Below are 19,926 nucleotides of genomic sequence, written 5' to 3'. Positions count from 1 at the left end.
AGTTGGGATGTGTCAAAGTTGATACAAATAAGTACTATTTCATGTATTTAGTTGAGGTGCGCGAAAGTTGGCGCGGACAAGACAGTTATAATTTATTATTAAAAATTCTATATTCTTCTTGTAATTGTATTTTTACTCCTTTGATTTGCGGAATCGGTCCTTAACAAATATCAAAATTAACATTTGATACCAAATATATAGTTTTTTCCTATTGAGACAAAGGGGGTAAGAGAGCGAGAGCGAGATAAGCATTTAGGAATTTTTGGGGTTTTTTCTTTGTGGTGTATTCGTTGAATTACATGCGTTGAATTGAATTGAATTTTGTTAGAGATAATTAAGCGAATGGTAGGCAAAGTGGATGCTTAATCGATCGTCGTCGTTTCCTTGTCGGCGATGTCTAAACACAAGGAACGAACTCTCAATGACTTATACAATGTGACTTTCACTCTTTCTCAACCCAAGGCACGTTCATTTTTTGTTAATTTTTCTGAAAAAAAATTCAATTAGTTTTTTTTCCCCATTAATTTATCAGTAGATAGGTTCATTTTTTTGTTAATTCATCTGAAAAAAATATGTTAGTTTGTTTTTGTTGATTTTTTCCATCAATTTATCAGTAGTTAGGTTCATTTTTTATTGCTTAATCTGGAAAAAACTTCAATTAGTTTTTTTTTTCCCATTAATTTATCAGTAGATAGGTTTGAACTGATGCGTTATAAATCAAAGGTTTCGATTTTTGTTTTGTTTGAATTGGAATCAGTATGGAAACGGCGTCGTTTTGTGGAAGAATTTTTGATGTTGATTTGTTGTTCGCGATACTTGTTTGAAGACGATTGTGAAGGTTAGGGTTTCTGATTGAGCAAAAAAAAGTGATTATTTGTGTAATTTATTGTTTTGGTTAGCGGTTTTGTGGGATTTATTGAGTTGAGGTTTAGGTTATTGAAGTTGTTGTGTTGTGTTGTGTGTACGATCTGTTTTGTTGTACTGTTGTTTTGTCCTAGATTTTTGGATGATGTTGTTTGGCTGGAAATTGATAGTGTTGTTTTTTCTCAATGCATTTTTAGATAACACCTTTGTTGAGAGGAAGCTTTCGGATGCAAGGGCCAGTTTTTGAACCTATCTGTAATAACTACCAGACGAATACGGTGAGACTACAGGGTAATGTAATTAACGTGCTGCGTGCTCAATCTTCTAACTCATTATTTGTTTCCATTAACGTGATATATGCTCAGTTTCTTATTTGTTGTCCATTAGTTTGTCTTGGAAATATATGTAAACTATGGGTTTTAGTTCCTTTTTATCCTGGACGATAACCTGTTTTGATTTTAAATTTCCATATATTGGAGAAGGGTGGACAATATTTCTTTTGTTGTTGGAAACTGCTGACAGTTAGATATGCCATCTCTACTTGCTTCGAATATTCCCCAGGAATCTTCAAAACAATGTTTAGGGGTACTCTGTTGGCTTTCCGGAAGTTTTCTGGTTTACTGCAGGGAGCATTGTCATTTCTCGAGTTATTGCATCATTGATATTTACGAGCTGTTAACAACTTAGAAGAAATGTATAATGTGGTGCAAGTAGATGTATCTGGTTGTTCTAGCTGTTGGCATTTTATTTTATTTTAAAATGGGAGGATACGAAAACCTTTTTCCTGTCCTTGGTAACAGAGTATCTACAAGGTTTTTAGGATAGGCAATATCTGAACAGAATGATAATCATAGGGCTTTGTCCTTATTATTAGGGAATTCAAGTTTTTGAAATGTCAAGGGCTATCTCTATGTTTTTTATTTTTGTTTTAGTAAAGAAATGTGAAGGAATATCTAACTGAATAAAAAAAAGAAGAAAGCGTTTTTTAAATACTACTAAGATTCAGAGATGTTAGGATTTGTTAACAGGTACTTTCATGATATGGTCTACTTAGCTTTTTGCCATCGTCATAGTTGCCTTATTGTTTTTTTTTTTTTGAGGGTAAGTAGAGTGTATACTTAGAAAGGAACAGCCCAGCACCAAGCAGGTGTTAAGGCATTACAAGTGATAGGGATCCTTCTGTACAATAACAAGAAGAAGGGATCCTGCTGTGGAAGTTCTGAACTTGCAATGAATCAATTAAGTTAACATACTTTCGACATGCTTATATCCTGTAGATTGCCCTATTATGATTCCTCTCCTTAACTAATACTCTTTTTTTCCTTCAAATCTTTTATTGTGTTCAGGTGTCAACTGAAGTCAATAAGGAATCCATTTTGTGTACTCGGAATCAGAGTGTTGGTGGAAGACTAGTCTCTGGGACGTGTAACGTGTGCTCCACTCCGTGCTCTTTTTGTTTTCCTCCTAGTCAGAGTCTCATGGAGTCAAAAGTTGATGAATTATCGGGGGAAACCGGTATGATAAATAGCTTAAGTTTCTCCATCAATGATGTTTCATCTTCTAATAAGACTAGAAAATGTGATGTTAGACAGAGTAGTGAAATAAACAGTGCAATCCGCACTACTACAAGTAACTTATCTTTCTCTGCAAATGCTGGAGTTAAAGCAAATGCAAGGACTTCTGATGGTTCATCGGCTACTTCAGATGGTGCAGTGCCTGCTAAGTTAAAGGATCCCAAATCTTTTGAAGTCCTTGATGACAACATGTCATGCATCGTTAGAGGCGATCAAGCTAATAAATTGTCCAGCTTCAGTAAGATGACTGAAGACAAATCAAGTCTTCAGTGTTCTTCTACTTCTAGCGGGAAGACTATAAATAATCAAACTTCTGCTAGATTTGTACATGTAAAAAATGAGGCTGATGATGGTAGTCCAATTGACCATAGTAGGCAGAATGAAAGTAGTGGGGAAGAAAATAGCAAGGCACCTACTGAGGCGACCTCTTCAAAAAATGTACATAGTACAGGAGACTATTTGGAAAACAACCATTCATTATTAAAGAATGATGTGGCATCTGAAGCTTCTGGTGATCTACCTGCTGATACTTGTCCTGAGAAGGATGACCAAAAGAGTGTTGGATCACCTGTTTCCTCTGATACAAAGGATGCCTTACAATCACATCAAGTGAATGAGAGTGAGGATTCTGACATTGAGGAGCAAGATGTAAGTAAGAGTACTTTTCTGTTTGCTTTTGGGATTCTAGTTTTTGTTCTTTTTGTTTGTATTGTCATCTAAGCTTGTCATTTGTGTCATCCCAATAGATCAATTCCCGGGCAAGACTACCATGATATGAAACTGATAGTCCGGCTACTATACCTGACTTAGAAGACTATGAATGATTAGCCTCTGGAATAGGAAACCTGAGAAATCTTATGTTTTCATGTCTTCAGGCATTGAAGAAGCCAACTAAACTTGTAGAACATGTGAATGTATTTGCATATATCTTATTAGTCACATCTAGAAATCAATAAGCCCATAACTTATATTTAGCTGGTTGTAAATGTTTTGCTATCAAGTCTGAGGACTATTAAATGTCTAAAGCACGACTGATTGGGCATCATCCATGCTATGGGGATTAGGCAGTTCTAACTTCTAACTTGTTTACAGAAAATAGTATTTTTGCGCTGGTAGAGCTAATTGCCAATATCAAACTCTATGGTTCTTTGCTGGAGATGTTGGTACCAGCCTCACTGGATATCTGGTAGGGTTTATTACCACTACAAAGAAAAAACTGTTGTGCAGAAAGATAATGAATCAATGCACTTCAAATAGATGGTCAAATGGACCAGTGTCCAAATGAACACTAGAAAACAAGTGGCTCCTAATCTGCAAGGATTGTTGCTTTGTCTCTTAATTTGTTTAGATTAGTTGCGCGGACTCTTTTTGGTCTATAAATGCGTAATAAATAAAGTGTCATTAGAAAAGTTTTTCACAGGAAATATTTTTGTTGATACTATAGATTGCAATGTATGAATTAGTGCTATGCATGTAAGTTTTGTTTGCATCTTTAATTGATGGACGCTCTTTTTCTTGTGCATGTAAGTGATGCATTTGACATGTCTAGTGTTTCTTGCAGAACTGCGTGTAGTTTAGATTCGGAAATCATGCCACTTTATTATGTGGATTTTGTAGTTGTTCCCTCTTACTAGTTTGCAGGTTTGCATCACATACACACCTTTTTTCTCCTTTTAAATTGACAGCATAATGTCTTTTCCAATTACAGGTGAAAGTTTGTGATATATGTGGAGATGCTGGTCGGGAGGATTTACTTGCCATTTGTTGTAAATGTACAGATGGTGCAGAACATACGTAAGCCTCTAATTCATTTTATCTTCACATGGTCATTTGATTCCTTGTCTTGTGGTTGATGAGAATATTGTGCTGTTTTATCCTAGTTATTGCATGCGAAAAATGTTGCGAAAAGTTCCAGAGGGGGATTGGATGTGTGAGGAATGCAAATTTGATGAGGAAATGAAAAATAGGAAAGAAGATAAATCTGTGAAGTTTGATGGAAGTGGAAAAAGTTATCCTACTGGTCAAATTGCTGTTAGCAATACAGGCTTCACCATAAAAACGGAAGCAAAGCCTCCTGATTTTGAGGGTGAAATATCTTCCGACGCTAAAACTTCTGTCAAGAGGCGCATGGATGATACTGAAGTTTCTTCTGCAGCAAAGAAGCAGGCTCTTGAACCAGTTGCGGGATCACCAAAAACACTGAGTCCCAACAGATTTCCTGCACTTTCTCGTGAAAGTTCATTTAAAAACTCAGATAAGGTGAAGTTGAAGTCTGCAACTCAGATTTCTTCTGGAGGTCTTTCTGTTCATGATGCTCCAACTTGGGGGTCACGAGACTCTCGATTTCAGAGTTCTAGAGGTAAGTTTATCAAAATTGGCTTTGAATCTTACCTTCTCCACTTACTAAGAAATTCTGTTATCTTTTCTGCCGCTTGGTATGTCACATAGTATGCCGTAACTAATTAAGCTGGATTCTTTTTGTACCTGCAGGTACCCTTTCAAAGTCTAATTCTTTCAATTCCGCGGCTGCAAAACGGAGAGTGCAACTTGTAGATGAAGGTTTCCTGCCAAAGCAGAAAGTGGTCAGAGAGTCCATTGGTCTTGATACGAAAGAAAGTTCTCCTCGATTAATGAGCAAATCTATGTCATTTAGATCTATAAGCTCAAGCCGCAACAATGTCTCTGAATCAAAAGTTAAGATGTTATCCCCTAAGTTTACCCCTGCTCAGGACAAAGGACAAGTGCAGACAAAAGAACGAAGTCAATTTGAAAGGAAGAATTCTTTTAGATCAGAGCGTTCTCCGGGTACTTCTGCTCCATCTAGAAATGATCAAAGATCAGCATTTCGAGGTGACCCTTCTCCACTTTCTTCCTCAAGTAATATTCGTGATTCGAGGACAGGTCAACTTGAAAACAAACCCGTGTCATTATTGAAATCTTCTAGTGCTGTTGCTCGTAGGACGCAGGATATATCTGTTCATTCAGGTAGCTTTAAGTTGATGTGTCTTCTGTCTCTCATTCTTTTTACTCATATTCTTTATAGGGAGGGTGGGCGGGGTTAAAGCCTTTTACATATTCATTTCATGATGCATTTTCTGCCACTGTGAATCAGATGAAGCTAAGAAGCAGATATCACACACATCCATCTCCACAGGAGCTCCTGCCAATAAAATTAGTAGCTGTGATCAGAGACCTGACCAGAATAGCGCAAGAGATGATTCTTCGTCAAACTCTTATACTGCTGAGAGGCCGGCATCTAACGCTGGTGAAGGTATTTCAGATTGGCTGTCCCAGCTGAGTGAATCAAAAAATGTTGGTGAAAAAATCAGGGAGAGTTCTGGGAGACGCTTAAAACACACTGGAACTGGTACTAAGTCACAGGTCTGCCAGAAGTGCAAGGGAAGCGGTCACTTGACAGATAATTGCACTGTTGATGGGTCTGAATTATCCGCTTCTGATGTTTCTGCTGTAAAAAATTCTAGAGAGATCCCAAATGGCACCAACAATCTTAAAGCGGCAATTGAGGCTGCTATGCTAAGAAAGCCTGGAATATGCCGGAAGAATAGAGTTGTTGATCAATCTGATGATTCAGCTGTGTCAAACACAAATTCTGAAACAACGGCTCATGATAGTAATCTACTATCTGGTTCAAGTAGCAGAAGAATTTATTCTTCCAACGAGGATGGCTATGGGGTGTCGTTGAACTCTATGACTGGCTCTCATAAACAGGAAATGAGTAGCTTGCGGCAGCTGTCAGTGCCTCCTGCTGAAGCCCTTACTGGAGCAGGGAATCCGGTGCCTATTCTTCTATTTGATGGACAGTCTTCACTTCTTGATTTACATAGATATTCTCAAGCAGCAACGTCAATGCTGTCGAGGACAGCTAGTCCGAAGGAGGAAATTATATGGCAGTATGATGTCCAACTTTTTCTTTTTCTTCTTAAAAAGTTTTTTCCTCATATGATTTATAATTGGCTGTACTTGTGAGATTTTATTGCATTTCAGAAGCAGTTATTCATGCTTACTTTTTGTTCAGGGGTGCTTTCGAGGTTCAGAAGAGTGGAAGAACTCTCGACCTATGTGATGGAATCCAGGCTCATTTATCAAGTTGTGCATCACCCAACGTTCTTGATGCAGTAAACAAATTTCCTCAAAAGGTCCTCTTTAATGAGGTATCACGATTGAGCATTTGGCCAAAACAATTTCAGGAATATGGTGTTACAGAAGATAATATTGCCCTGTTCTTTTTTGCTAAAGAGAGTGGGAGGTAACTGTTCCACTTAAATTTTCTTGCTTTCAGTAAATTTGGTTTCCCACCAGTATTATTTAGTTTTTCATCTGAGATTGATGGTATTATATAATGTCTCAGCTACGAGAAGCGCTATAACACTTTGGTGGAGAATATGATTAGGAATGACACGGGTCTCAAAGCGAATCTTCAAGGAGTTGAACTTCTGATATTCTCATCTAACCAACTTCCTGAATTTCAGCGTAAGCATGACACATATAGTGAGATACTTCTTGAACTTATATATGTGGGGCTTTGACAGTTTTAAGAGTTATCTATAATTAAATTATATTATATATAAGCATTATCTTGTAATTATATGTCAAACATAAGGCTCTAATACTCTATAGACTGTGACAAACTTGGTTCACATTCTGTTACCTTGCTTTGGCATAAGGTCTTTCTCGATATGGATGGATCGGGGTTTTCTGAAGTTTCTGTTCCTGAACACTAATCCAAGAATGAAAGCACTCATTGTTCTCTGTATAATTTTTATCATAGATTTCCTGTTTAGTTCCCTTCCCACTATTTGTCAAGCAGATACTGCTTGTCTGCTTGGTTTATTAGGCACTCTTTACTTGTTTGCTTGCAATTGGGAGCATACTAACTTCCCAAAAATTGGGAGCATACTAGTCGGCGCCTTTCAGTTCATTCACATGTAGTGATGAATTTTATGTAGGGTGTTGAAAATGAAGGCATGCACTAATGCAAGCTTTTGCTCTGGAAGATACTTGATGCAAAATGAGATGGATAACTTTGTCCTTGTTTTTGCTTGTTCTGATCATGCTGTTTATGCAGGGTGGAATACGATGTTCTTCCTATGGGGTGTCTTTAGAGTAAAGAAAGTGAGGTGCATGCAACCGCAAGATATTCCAGTCTGGCCTGTAGACAATGTTAAAAGTGGTAATATTTCCTTGGATGGTGAATTAACTGCTTCAAAGGAGTCTGGCTTTCCATTAGTTAACGGAAATGTTGATTCGAAAGCGTCCCAAGTATGCAAAGGTGACTCTGCTGATGCAAATGTGGAGCACCTGGAGCCTAGCTTCATGTCTTTTGTACCGACCAGCCACATGAATTTTGCCCCCGACAGGAGACAAATTGGCACTTTCCAGGTGCTGCTAAACTTCATCATATTTGCGTAGTGTTTCAAATTTGCTACTTTAATCAAGATCTGAGAATACTCTGTTTTGGAATCCGAAACTCATATATTCATACATGCATTGCAGTAGAGTTCCTCTCCCACTCAAAAAAAGGAAAAAATGGAACACACACACAGCGCCAGTGCAAGTCTGATGCTGCTTGAGATCCTTTTGTGACTTTATTGTTGTCTGTTGTTTTAGTGACTTTTGCTATTTCAGTACTTATAATGCTATTAGTCATTTAGGTCTTGCAAATACGGGTTCTTTGTGTTGAACTGGTGACCTACAAACAAATCCTAGTCAACTTTGAGTTCTTTATTCTTTGTAGAACATGTCAGATATCAACTTAAAGTCCAAATGCGGCCCAGTTCTGGCATTGTTGCTTTAAGTGATGAATGGTGTCATACGGCATGATTTCAGATTTTATCTTTTCCTTTTAGGTTTGGCGTTTCTGGCTAGTATCATTTCTCTCTTTTGTGTGGTGAAAGGATCATCAGTGATTTGACTTGATAATTATGCTGATCCTTAGATGGATCACAACAATTCTTAACGAGACATTCCTTTTCAAACAAAATATTTTTTTATTAGACATTCTCATTACGTCCCATGACTCTGTAATTACTTTGGGCAATCCAGTGGTCCTCAATCTTTTATTTCATTCATGTCTTACTTCATGGGGAGAAAATCTTGGGACTTTTGTTTGTTTACACTGGGGATATATTGTGATTATGATATGTGATATTAAGTCCATACTCCATCACTCATTTGTTGCTCACATCAAATGGTAGGAGTTGGAAATGTAATTGGCTATTATTTCAGACTCTCTAGTTGTCCTGATTCTATTAGATCTTGTCATAGCTTATTTGTCTATTACAAATGGTCAACCTGCTGCTATGTAGTGGATATGGTAATATCGCAATAGGTTTAACTTATTATTCACAATTGTTTCGGCTGTTCCTGGTTTCTAGTTTATCTATCATGTCTAGTTCAGCTGTAAATTCTTATTACCAAAATTATGTCTAGTTTATCTGTCATGCTGCGGTTATATGGGTTTTATTTTTCTGGCTCAGTGCCTATTGGCAGAGTAATCAGTCCAAAAATCTTGACCTGTTGGCCCCACAATCCTGATCATCGCGTGTAATTGGGGATCACAACTGGGCCATGTCCAAAGTTCCGTGTTGCTCACTCTTTTTCTTTTGACAGATATTTCCAGTAACTTGATTTGCAATACTAGTGGCTTGTGTGGGAGGCTCCCTGTTTCGTTCCTTAGTTTGTTTTCAGGACTTGTATACTAGTTATTACGTTGCTGCAGCACGTACCTAATGCACATCTTTAACACTCTTTTAGGTTGGAGATACTGAACATGAAAACAAAGTGGAGTTGCAATCTAGTTCTGTGCCAACAGCCAATTCTTTGTCGCATATTAGTACAAGTGAACCATTGCAAGTGGGATGTGGTTCTTTACTTGATAGACAGAAGCCATCCCGTTCTGTTGATGAAGCTGCAGGTCATATGCAGGAGAAAGCTTCTGTGGGCAGCATGGAGAAGGGCGTCTGTAGCACAAATGGTAGGAAATTTGAGATAAATCTGGAAGATGAGTATAAGGATGAAGAAGCATCTGAAACGAGCGGAAGCGCTACTTTGGAACCAACACGGAAGGTGCTCAATAGTGATGTGCCAAACCACCTGAAATGTCCACGTTCAGTGGAGACCGTAGTGCAATCTGCTGACTCTGGAGTTAATCAGGCAACTCGAAATTTTAATGATAATGATAGTCTAGTTGAGAAGGCACACTGCGACAAAAAGTTGAAGACCAATGTTGGTGGATCTTATGGTAATAGCGAACAAACTAGTTGTTCCAGCGATGATCTTTTGTCACGGATGCATGGTTCCTCTTATGGACCCTATCTTCCAGATACTGGGTATGATGAAGCTCTGAGTAAAGCAGCTGTCCCGGAATGCTCAGGGAGTGCCGCAAGATATTTCTTCCCTGTTGATCCAAAGCCTAAGGCTAGCTCTATGCCTTGGCAAATGCATCATCCGGACAATGATCGGCTTAGTGATGGAGTCCCGAATCTTGAGCTAGCGTTAGGTGGTGAATCAAATTCACACACTCAGGGAATCCCATCCTTTTTAGTTGGGAAAGTAGACAAGAAAATCATTCCGGACCAGGGTGGCGAGACACGTGTGCCGACTCCAGGAATTCCGCCCTTTTTAGTTGGGAAAGTAGACAAGAAAGTCCGTCAGGACCATTCTTCAGCTAAGGAAGCAGTTGGTGTGGAGGATCTCCGCCTTTCTCTTTCATTTCCATTCCCGGAAAAGGAACAGCAGAGAGGTTCTGTTTCACAAACTGAGCAGGCAATACCTGAAACAAGACGCGGGAATACATCTCTGCTCTTCTTTGGGGGGCTTGGCAACAAGTAGGGGGCGAGATTTGCCAATAATGGTGTACATTATAGTTTATTCACATGGATGCGATAGGTTTACAGCATGTTCATAAGGATACAGGGTTATAATTTTGTTAGGTGTTTGCAGTCAGTTTATTTCTTTTTTTAGTTTGCAAGTGCAGAGTGGACGGCCCTTTTGTATATATAAAGAGAATGTTAGCCGTTGTGGGCTCTGGTACCATAGAAAAATTATTTTGTCTGCCCCAGTTTTTCTCCTTTTAGTTGATCTCTTCTTTTCTTTTTATGAATAAACGCAGTGCCTGGATGGTCGAAACCCATTCTGATGAGGATTTCACCAGACGTGCTTATGAATGTAGCATTGTAGTTAACTGAAAATGGTAATTCTGCTTTAAAAATGTTGTTTCTGTGCGCTCCTGCTGATCCAATATCTGTATTCCATGGCATTAAAGCAAGTTGCATTAATGTTGATCAGTAATAATATAACGAGCCAAACGCTCTTGACACCGGTAGGCGGTAAGCTCAGTGCAGTCTGTTCACCTCAGTTTGCTCCCCTATTTAGGACTAAAGATTTACCAATTTGGCCACTAATAGGGTTCCTTGAGAGTTTAAAACTTAAAACACCTTAGTTTAGCTTAGAGGTAAACTTTTATCTGCATCAGGTATTTATATATTTATATTCTCCGAGCAATTTACACCCTTCGTTTACTTTAATATGATGATAAATAATTTTACGACTCTAATTGTAGTGAAGTAAAGTCTCACTTATTTAATGAGATGAGAATTATCTTGGTGAAAGTTCTAAAACTACACATATAACAAAGCTAGCCAGCTTCGGTTTTACCACTAGACAAGACGATTTATGTGATATGGACTATGCGAAATTGTTTCACTTTTTTCTCTTTTCTTGAAAAGCAAAAGCTAGAAAAAAATATTTTACTTAAACAAAAAGAAAAAGAAAAAGAAAAAATGAATTAGTTTTTATTATTTTCACCCATTCCTCTATTTTTATTCTTATTATTACGATTATTTTATTTCTAATGGACACAATTCCTTAGTTTTTATCTCTTATTTGGATTGTTTTGCCGCGTAGGCGTGGACATGGTAGGGTACCGTAGGTATTTTAAATTTTGGTACGGTAATTTCGGTTTTCGGTATTTAAAAGAACAATATCATTATCATATCAAATTAGTTCGGTATGGTTCGTTATTTTTAAATTCGATTTCGGTATTTTATGGTATGATAATTTGATAACCATACTTTATTTGATTTCTAATTACATATATTCATATAAAATAACTATAACTTTAAATTTTAAAAACTTCTCAATCATGTTAGGCTAACAACTATCTTTGTTAATCAATTTCACAAAAATAACATTTCAATCACGATAAAATAGTTTGAGATGCAAACTCTGAAAAACATTATCTAAACTTAAAGCATAGTACTCCTAAATAATAATAAGATTCCGAAAAAAAATATTTCTGAATAAAAACTACTTTTATATTTAATTGGCTAATGGATGATAAATAAATATATTTAATAATCTTAAATATAATATATATATATATATGAGTTTTATATGTTATTAAAAAATTTTGATGCGGTATACGGTATTTTGATATTTATTATATAAATATCAAATATCGTACCAAATACCAAAATAATTTAAAATTTCTACCAAATATCATAACATCCATACCATGATATAAAAAATTTTGATTTCGATCTTGTATTCGATATATACCATACCATGCCCACCCCTGGTTTGCATCATATAATTCATGATTGGCAAAACAACTCTGATTTTTTTTTGAAATATATATACTAGTATGTCTCTTTGAGTATTCCTATCCCTTTAAATAGAAATAGGAAAATAGAAAAAAACAAAATCCTCAATTTGTTCACTCTACAGCTCATCTTTCTTTCTTTCTTTCTTCGTCACTCATGGCGACCGGTGCTGCCCCCTTTTCTCTGTCAGGTATTTCTTATTTCGTTGTTTGGTTCTTTCTCTGTGATTTATCAACTGTCAATTATTGGATAGGAAGGATTGTTATTGGCGTTGCTGATGTTAGAATTTAGCTCATCTATATATGTTTTTTTTTTTTTTTTTTTACGTTATTTCTGATTCTTGTAATTCGATTCGCTTATAGTCTTTATATGAATTGCCTGGCGGAGTTCAATGCGACCTTTCAATTCATACTACTGAAAAATACTCCCTTTCTCCACTTTTACTTTGCTCGCTTTTAAAAACAAGAAAAAAATAACATAAACATACACTTTTAACTTACCATAGTTACAAAAATCCCCACCCTTATAAAGTAATTACATGAGTCACAACTAAGTATGTATATTTCTGGGATGTATCGAGAGCTAATTATGTATCTCGACAGACCCAAAATCGAAAAAAATGTATCGGGAGCTATTTATGCGTCTTTACAAAGGAAAAAGTGTATTTTTGTGGACAGATCCAAAATCAGAAAAGAAGTTAATTATGTATCTTTAAAAATGTATCGGAAGCTAATTATGTATCTTTACAAAGGAAAAAATGTATCTTCGTTGGATATATTGCAGGCAAGACAAAATCAGGATTTTCATTAATTATGCAAAATGTCGGGATTTTCTGTAATTAAGCTCCACACTGTTGGGATTTATGTCGTTTGACCTAAAAACAATGATTAATATGAGTGTTTTACCACAACGCCTATTTTAATTGATGTATAATGTTAGGCCTTAACAAATGAACAATGACTAATATGAGTATTTTACCACAATGCCCATATAATTGATGTATACTGTTACATCTTAACGAATGATTTTGAGGAATAAGTAGTTAATGTTGAGGGTAAAATAGGAAAAAGAAAATATTTTCTTGATGTGCTAAAAGTGACAAGTAAAAGTGGAAATGTATTTTTAGAGTACAGGACGAGTAAAAAAGTGAACGGAGGGAGTACATGGCATGTTTCTTGTGCAATGCTTTAGAAAATACTCCATTTGTTCAGTGATTTCCGCTATTTGATTATATTTAACTTTCTGCTATAATTTGACTGACAGTATTTACTCTCGTCGTTTGGTTGGGAACAAGTTATCCCGGGATTAGTTATCCCACCATATGTATGGGATAACTTGTCCCATCACTAAGGCACAAATGGTGGGATAAGTAATCCCTTCACTAACTTATCCCATCAACCAAACATGGGATAAAATAATACCACAATTTATCCCGGGACTATTATAACCTCTATCTCACACCAAACAACCCAAGGTTTAAATGATAGATATGGGTTTCTGTTTTTGACATATAGAGATGCCTGTGTTTTGTTTGTCATGTGAATATAGTGATTCTTGTCCTTACAAGTTGTGTTTTGCTTGTAGTTTGAAATTGCATCTTTGGAGTTCCCTGAAGTGTTTCATCATTTACTTTACTGAGAAAAAAAGTTATAAAATGACATTCTTTTTTATGTCCTTTTCTGGTATTACTGTATGATTGAAGAGAATGCCAAGCATCTCTGACAATAGGCACTACAGTAATGTGGCAATGGATCTCTCTGAACTAGGGATTTTGTTTACCTTTTTTTCTTGATATTGGGGAGTTTTCATTTGAGATGCTTCCCTTTCTCCTCTTCTTAATTAGGTGCAACTCATGTCAAAGGATGTGAACCTTGGTCTGCAAAGTCCTCCTCGTTTGTAAAGACACCTATGGTGGCTATTCAGAGGAAATCAAACTCTAAAGGAACAAAAGCCGCGAAGTTGTCTATTCGTGCAAACTACAGGTATTCCATTTTTGCATGCTTATATCCGACTCACTACTTATTAAGAAACAAATTTGTTGATGATTATTTTAATGAATTGACACCATTTGCCGTTAATCTGGGTTTTGCTTAATGTTTGTCTTGATCATGATTGATAAGTCCAAATATAACTAATGGCCGTTACTAGTGTAATAAAGAAGAGGAGTGACTGACTAGCAAGGTTTCTTCAATTCTTCCTCTAATTTTCTATTAAGAGTAAGGTGGAGTCCTCTGGATGAATTTTTACTAATAAGTGTAATGGATGTCTTGTTCCTTTCTAGGGGGGCCTTTCTGGTATTTATATAACTTTTGCATATTCTTTTGGTGCCTTGAGTTACGACCATATAGATTTTTCTTGTCTGTTTTAAGTTGATTATCTTCTCTTCTTCCTCTTTAATTTTTCATTTCCGTGAAGATGTTGGGCAGCGTCTTGTGCCTTCGGTTTGATTTGTGATGCAACTCTTTTGGTTCGATATAATACAAACTCCTTTTTCTGTTCCCTTCTGGCATAGTTGGTTGAGCTTTATGTGTCTCCACCTTGCATGTCTTCTCCCCAGCTATCTATTTTCTTGCAACTATATTCAACTTTCAGATAATGTTCTCTCCAGTCCTTTTGGTTCCTCTTTACGGTAAAGCCATGATACTTGAGCATTTAATCTCTGCGACTCAGTAGTTCTTCCTCATTATTTGATATTAACTGTTCATGTCAGCAGGCCTGATAAGATCTTTGGAGATCTGCAGGTACCAAATGGTTTATACGTTAGACAGATCAGTTCCGTTCCTTTTTATGCTCATAGGTTCTAGTTCCGAAAGGAATAATCTATTTTATCAGCATTCTATGCTTCCATGTACTGCCCGCTCTAGTTGGTAATCAGTACAAATTCCTAACTGGAAGGATGCAGTTCTCTTTTCTCCCAACACTTCATTGCGTCATGCATGGGTCTCTTTCTGTCCCTCTTTCTTTGAGAATATCTCATGAAATGTTTCCCTCTTATATTTGCCTTAATGAACCAACTCGATAAAAAGCTATAGGTGCCTTTCTGAGAATATATAGGTGGTCGGTGGTCCTTGTTAAAAGATTTGCCAATTTAACATTGTCTCAGATTTTTGAGTCATTGGTTGCTTCTTTTGCTCCAAATTAATGGAGAAAAGATCCTCTCAAGCACATAATGTGGATAAGCTTATCTGTGTTGGGCTTTCCTGGCACCTTAAGAAGTTGTATGGAGTTAGGGTCTTTCTTTGTCCGCTTGCTTATATTAGAGTAACCAAGTGATTTATTAATTACAGAGGTGCAATGGACAAACCAGATCCTTTTCAGCTGGAAAGTGAAATGATGACATTCTTTTAATTTTTACTACACTAAAAATTTGCAATCTTTCCTTGGTAAATTAAAATTTGTTATCTGTTTCTCTCAATTTGTTGGAAAAACAGGTGGTCCTTACAGAAGCCACCTTTTTCGGCACCAATAGTTTGATGCATGCATTGTTTCAAGCATCTGAAGTAAATGCTTTGGCTAACCCGTCTTTCTAGATCATGAAACTCATCTCTGTGGAGCCAAAGGAAACTTTAGTTTATGAATCACTTAATCAACCACAAATATCATTGAGAAGAACTTCTAGCGCAGATTTAACACATCTGCATAAGTGTCTTTTTTGATTGTTTTTTTAACAGGATTAATTATCGTCATCATGGTTGTAGACTTCTTGTTGTTATTGTTTTCCCATTAGAAAGAAAATGGAACTCTTTTTCAACTTTGTTACCACTCCAATAACTTCAAGTAGCTTGTTTAAGCTTGCATTCTGGTTCACAATGAAATGGTTACAGAGCTTGTTTACTTTTTAAACGCACAAGTTTCCAACAATAATTGGTTGTATTTTAAATATATGCTGTCCATCAGAGTCACGTCCTCAACGTCATTGGGCCACTGGAAATCTGGAAGTGTCGGTCTTTTTCTTCAACAGAAGCTTTTCCCGTGCGCTCTTGTTTTATATTAACTAACAAAGAGGGAACAGTGGATTCGTTTACGTCATATGTATTATTGTGATGACAAAAATGTGCTAGAAAAGCCCAACTTTGAGGTCATTTGTAAGAAATGATTAAAAGAAATTGGTCCGAAACTATAATTAAAGGAAAAGAAACGATATGGGGAAGGCAATCACAAGTGATATTGTAACCAAAAACCTATCTACAACCATTGATTGGAGTAACACAGATCCAGAAAGGGAAAGAAGACTTTGTGGAATCAATATTATAAACTACCTAAGGGTGTGGTCTTGTGGTCAATGAAATCAGTTCAAACCTTGAAGATCAGGGTTCAAATCCTAGCAGAGATAGAAAACACTAGGTGGTTTCTTCTCTCCCGCTTAAGTCTTGGTGGACAAAGTTGTCCGGTACCTATGCAAGTGGAAGATAGGTGGTACCTGGTGAAATAGTTGAGATACACACAAGCTGGCTCCGACACCATCATTAATCATTGTTATTTTAAAAACCTAAACTTGTTTGATTGAAGTTCCATGGCTTTTAAATTTGCATGGAGCTATGAATTCCAGGTAGATGTCTTATCGTTAAATCAAATTATGAATCAATTATCTGGAGATGGTAGAGGATGATGACTGATGCATTGAGAGAAATAAGAGCTTTTGAAAGTGCAGTGTGAGCTAGAGTGCAAGAGTAAGAAGTTCATGATTGTAAAGCTTCTATTGGTGGCTGAACTTCAACTCATCTTTTGAGTAGGGTTCTCCAAATTTATGCCCTGTGGCCTTTTTTAAGTGAGGGAAGCTTGAAGGTATTTTCAGGTTTAGATATTTAGGAGACACCAGTCACCAAGTATCTTGCTCTTGTTGCTATGCCACTATTACTTATATCTAAAGATGATATATCATGATCAATATTGCATTTAGAAGCTTACTACTCACTTTTTTTTTTTTTTTTTTTGGGGGGGGGGGGGAGTATCAAGATTTTTACTAATTTTCCGTTGATGTAGAGGAAGTTGCTTCATTCCTATTCCTTAATTTTATTTGTAAGTTTTCTGATTTATCTGTAGCCTATTACTCCCTCCTTTCCTAAATAAGTGGTGTTTTAGATAAAGTAAGTTTTACATAACTAAGAAATTATTAAAGAGTTACATCTTTGTCAAGGTATTTATTAAGGGTAGATTAATAAAAACACTCTTTGTTTTTTAGGAATGAGTAGCTTCTTAAAAAGTGTGCCAAGCTAAAAACAGCACTTATTTAGGAACGGATGGAGTAACTTGTGAAGGTTTTATGATGCCACATATGAAATTAATATGAGGTTTCCTGTCTAACTTGGTAAGTGAGGATACACTTCCTGTTTAGATTGGCAATGATAAACACGTCTCCTTTCAGCATATGATATTGATGAGTCATTTTCCTCCATGCCTTTTAATTAGTTATCCAATCATATGAAAGGATTACAGTTTCTGAAGTTGTTTTCACTGAGCTGTCCATGTATGTGCAACTGGTAAGTTCAATTTTGCCTATTGAATGCAGTGATCAAAGAGGTGGCAGTGGTGGTGATTTTGTTGCTGGTTTCCTTTTGGGAGGTGCAATATTTGGAACACTTGGCTATATTTATGCTCCTCAGGTAATTATTGTATTGTCTCTTGGTATCAAGTATCAACTTGATTTCTGATTCCACAACACTGATGGGCTTGTTAAGGGGGAACAGGGGAGAGGGGTGTTTAGAAGTCCTTTCTAATTCGTGTTGGACTTTGGTTTATGCTTTATTTGTGTGATGGTCCATATGGTTCTTATACAATATGTGCAATCATAAAGATATGTCTTTGTTAGCAGCGTTGGAGATTGCTGCATGGAACTTTTGTCTTTTGAAAGTAGCATCTGGAATCTGCAAAATTTCCAGTTTGTTAGTTAAGTGGTTGGTTTCCTAGTTAGCAGTTTTTAAACAAATTAAAGATCCATAGGTTCATCTCTTCAAGACTGAGTTGGCCGAGCAGGGATTAGAGGAGGATAAAGAAATGTCTCCATTTTGAAACACTGAGTTGAGTGCCTTCATCATCATTTTGATGTCTTTCTAAATTGAGATGGATAGAAAATTTGAATTTATTAGGATATGAGCTAAAAGAAAGATTACTTGGCTCTGGTTGATGAGCATCGACTTCCCAAAGTTTAGTACTGCATGTGATTGTTAGGTATAAATATCTTACGTATTCACTGTGCATCAATGTTAACGTGTATTAAGATGTGCATTTAAACTGCTAAAAACAGGATGCTATAGGACATCAAGGAGGTTTGTTATGGTTATAAAGGAGATAAATCAATGTGAAATTCCTCCATAAGCAGCTTGCTACGACGGGTACCAATATTTGAAAGACCAGCTTATTTGCTATTCAATATCGCTAGTTCAGAGATTTCTTGAGTTAAAGCTACTACTTTGTTGGTACAATATTGAGTTTTGAAACTTGGTTTGCCCTATTTGGAAATTTTATCGTTGACTTCACTTAACAACTTATTTGGAAATGAGTTTTCTGAATGTAGTATGGCATGCATATGATCACATATAGTATTATATATGTGTGTTTGTTGCTTGTTTCTCTCTTATCTCCCTTTCTTTATCACCTTATAGATGCAACTGTATGAAATGAATATTGGTGCACTTCCTTCAAGTGTGTTAGGATATTTGTTTGCTAATACAATTTCCGGTTTTCTTTTCACTACCTTCCATTTACAGATAAGGAGGTCATTGCTCAATGAAGATGAATATGGTTTCCGGAGAGCCAAGCGACCAATTTACTATTATGATGAAGGTTTAGAGGTGATAACGATACGCTTTTCTTTTTTGCTTTACAGTTCTGTATCCAAATAGCACTTTTCTATTACCTGGCTGGGTAGGCTTATAAATTTTGTTCTATCGCTTGTTTTATGCAGAAAACTAGGCAGACTTTGAACACTAAACTAGATCAACTGAATAGTGCCATTGACAAAGTATCATCCGTGTTGAGAGGTGGCAACAAAATGCCTGCAGTGCCTGTTGAGACTGATCCAGAAGAAGCTACTATGTGAGAACTTGTCTTGTTCCTCATGGTCATAGGACTACACAAAGGAGAGCCAATTTGGGGATATTGAAACAGTAAACGGATCATGAATTTCTAGTCCAGATTTTTATCGTCTTCTGAATCTTTTTGAGAAGGTTTAATTGTGGATCTGTGAAAGAAAAAAAACAAAATGTGATTTTCCAGCAGAATTAAATTCTTCCAGCACTGAATTTCAGCATTTACAAATATTATTGAAATTATATTTTGGTGTCCAGAAGCTAATATTGCATTATTTTATGGAATCCGTGGAGATTGTTGCCCTTCAAAGCCAATGATGAAGCATTTTGTTGTATTCGACACTAACACAAAAATAGCCAAAAATATTTATGTGATCTGGGACCATATTCATCCTATGCATTGTGGACCATTACATATCACACAGCCAAAATTCCAATAGTCCAATTTTCAAGAACTGGGAAGAAATACTCGAATGATTACATATATTTATGATAAATATCACATTGATTAAAATCTCTTGAGGTTGCATAATATCTCGTTGAAAAAGGGCAGTCTAGTGTACTAAGGCTACCGCTATGCGCGGTGTCCGGAGAAGGACCTCATTACACGTAGTCTTATCTTGCATTTCTGTCCGAGACTATTTTCAAGGTTTATCTCGTTGAAAAAGGAATTTAAAAAATATCAGAAGGATAAATTACGATCAAAACTTTTAAGTTTATCATGTAAAATACATGAAAGACAACATATTTTTTTTCCCATTTGCTATTCGACACTTGCCTTGAAGCTCGATTAATTGAAATATTAAAACTCTCCCTATCAAAAATCAGAAGGGAAGC

The 19,926-nt window shown here is 36.4% G+C and overlaps 2 protein-coding genes across 4 annotated transcripts; both read left to right on the top strand.

Annotated features, from left to right (window-relative positions):
• The first annotated feature begins 212 nt into the window (after positions 1-212).
• LOC107862910 lies at positions 213-10,518 on the top strand. Of its 3 annotated transcripts, XM_047409551.1 has the most exons (12): positions 213-462; positions 758-838; positions 1,062-1,142; positions 2,211-3,086; positions 4,147-4,232; positions 4,319-4,797; positions 4,929-5,423; positions 5,551-6,349; positions 6,475-6,705; positions 6,808-6,929; positions 7,525-7,838; positions 9,213-10,518. In XM_047409551.1, exons 3-12 carry the CDS (start codon positions 1,092-1,094, stop codon positions 10,287-10,289), a joined length of 4,530 nt encoding a protein of 1,509 aa, XP_047265507.1. In that variant the 5' UTR covers positions 213-462; positions 758-838; positions 1,062-1,091; the 3' UTR covers positions 10,290-10,518. The 3 variants fall into 3 exon arrangements, with proteins under 3 accessions (XP_047265507.1, XP_016564107.2, XP_016564109.2); XM_016708621.2 differs by lacking the exon at positions 758-838; XM_016708623.2 differs by lacking the exon at positions 213-462 and having other exon boundaries at positions 821-838; positions 1,062-1,155.
• A 1,524-nt stretch (positions 10,519-12,042) lies between these two features.
• LOC107862911 lies at positions 12,043-19,346 on the top strand. Its single transcript, XM_016708624.2, has 5 exons — positions 12,043-12,251; positions 13,905-14,043; positions 17,571-17,664; positions 18,769-18,852; positions 18,966-19,346. Exons 1-5 carry the CDS (start codon positions 12,218-12,220, stop codon positions 19,098-19,100), a joined length of 486 nt encoding a protein of 161 aa, XP_016564110.1. The 5' UTR covers positions 12,043-12,217; the 3' UTR covers positions 19,101-19,346.
• Positions 19,347-19,926: the final 580 nt, after the last annotated feature.

This window comes from Capsicum annuum, chromosome 3 (genome assembly GCF_002878395.1).
Source record: "Capsicum annuum cultivar UCD-10X-F1 chromosome 3, UCD10Xv1.1, whole genome shotgun sequence".
In the NCBI taxonomy this organism is placed as follows: domain Eukaryota; kingdom Viridiplantae; phylum Streptophyta; class Magnoliopsida; order Solanales; family Solanaceae; genus Capsicum; species Capsicum annuum.
Note: the sequence above shows the minus strand (reverse complement) of the source record. Positions and strands in the feature narration are given on the sequence as shown.

Excerpts from the sequence above, each read along its gene's own strand:
- LOC107862910 (XM_016708621.2), top strand. The coding sequence starts at position 394 with ATGTCTAAACACAAGGAACGAACTCTCAATGACTTATACAATGTGACT. Across the intron at positions 5,424-5,550 it reads GGATATATCTGTTCATTCAG|ATGAAGCTAAGAAGCAGATA; the intron begins GTAGCTTTAAGT and ends ACTGTGAATCAG. Across the intron at positions 7,839-9,212 it reads GACAAATTGGCACTTTCCAG|GTTGGAGATACTGAACATGA; the intron begins GTGCTGCTAAAC and ends ACACTCTTTTAG.
- LOC107862911 (XM_016708624.2), top strand. The coding sequence starts at position 12,218 with ATGGCGACCGGTGCTGCCCCCTTTTCTCTGTCAG. Across the intron at positions 14,044-17,570 it reads TCTATTCGTGCAAACTACAG|TGATCAAAGAGGTGGCAGTG; the intron begins GTATTCCATTTT and ends TATTGAATGCAG. Across the intron at positions 18,853-18,965 it reads ATTATGATGAAGGTTTAGAG|AAAACTAGGCAGACTTTGAA; the intron begins GTGATAACGATA and ends TGTTTTATGCAG.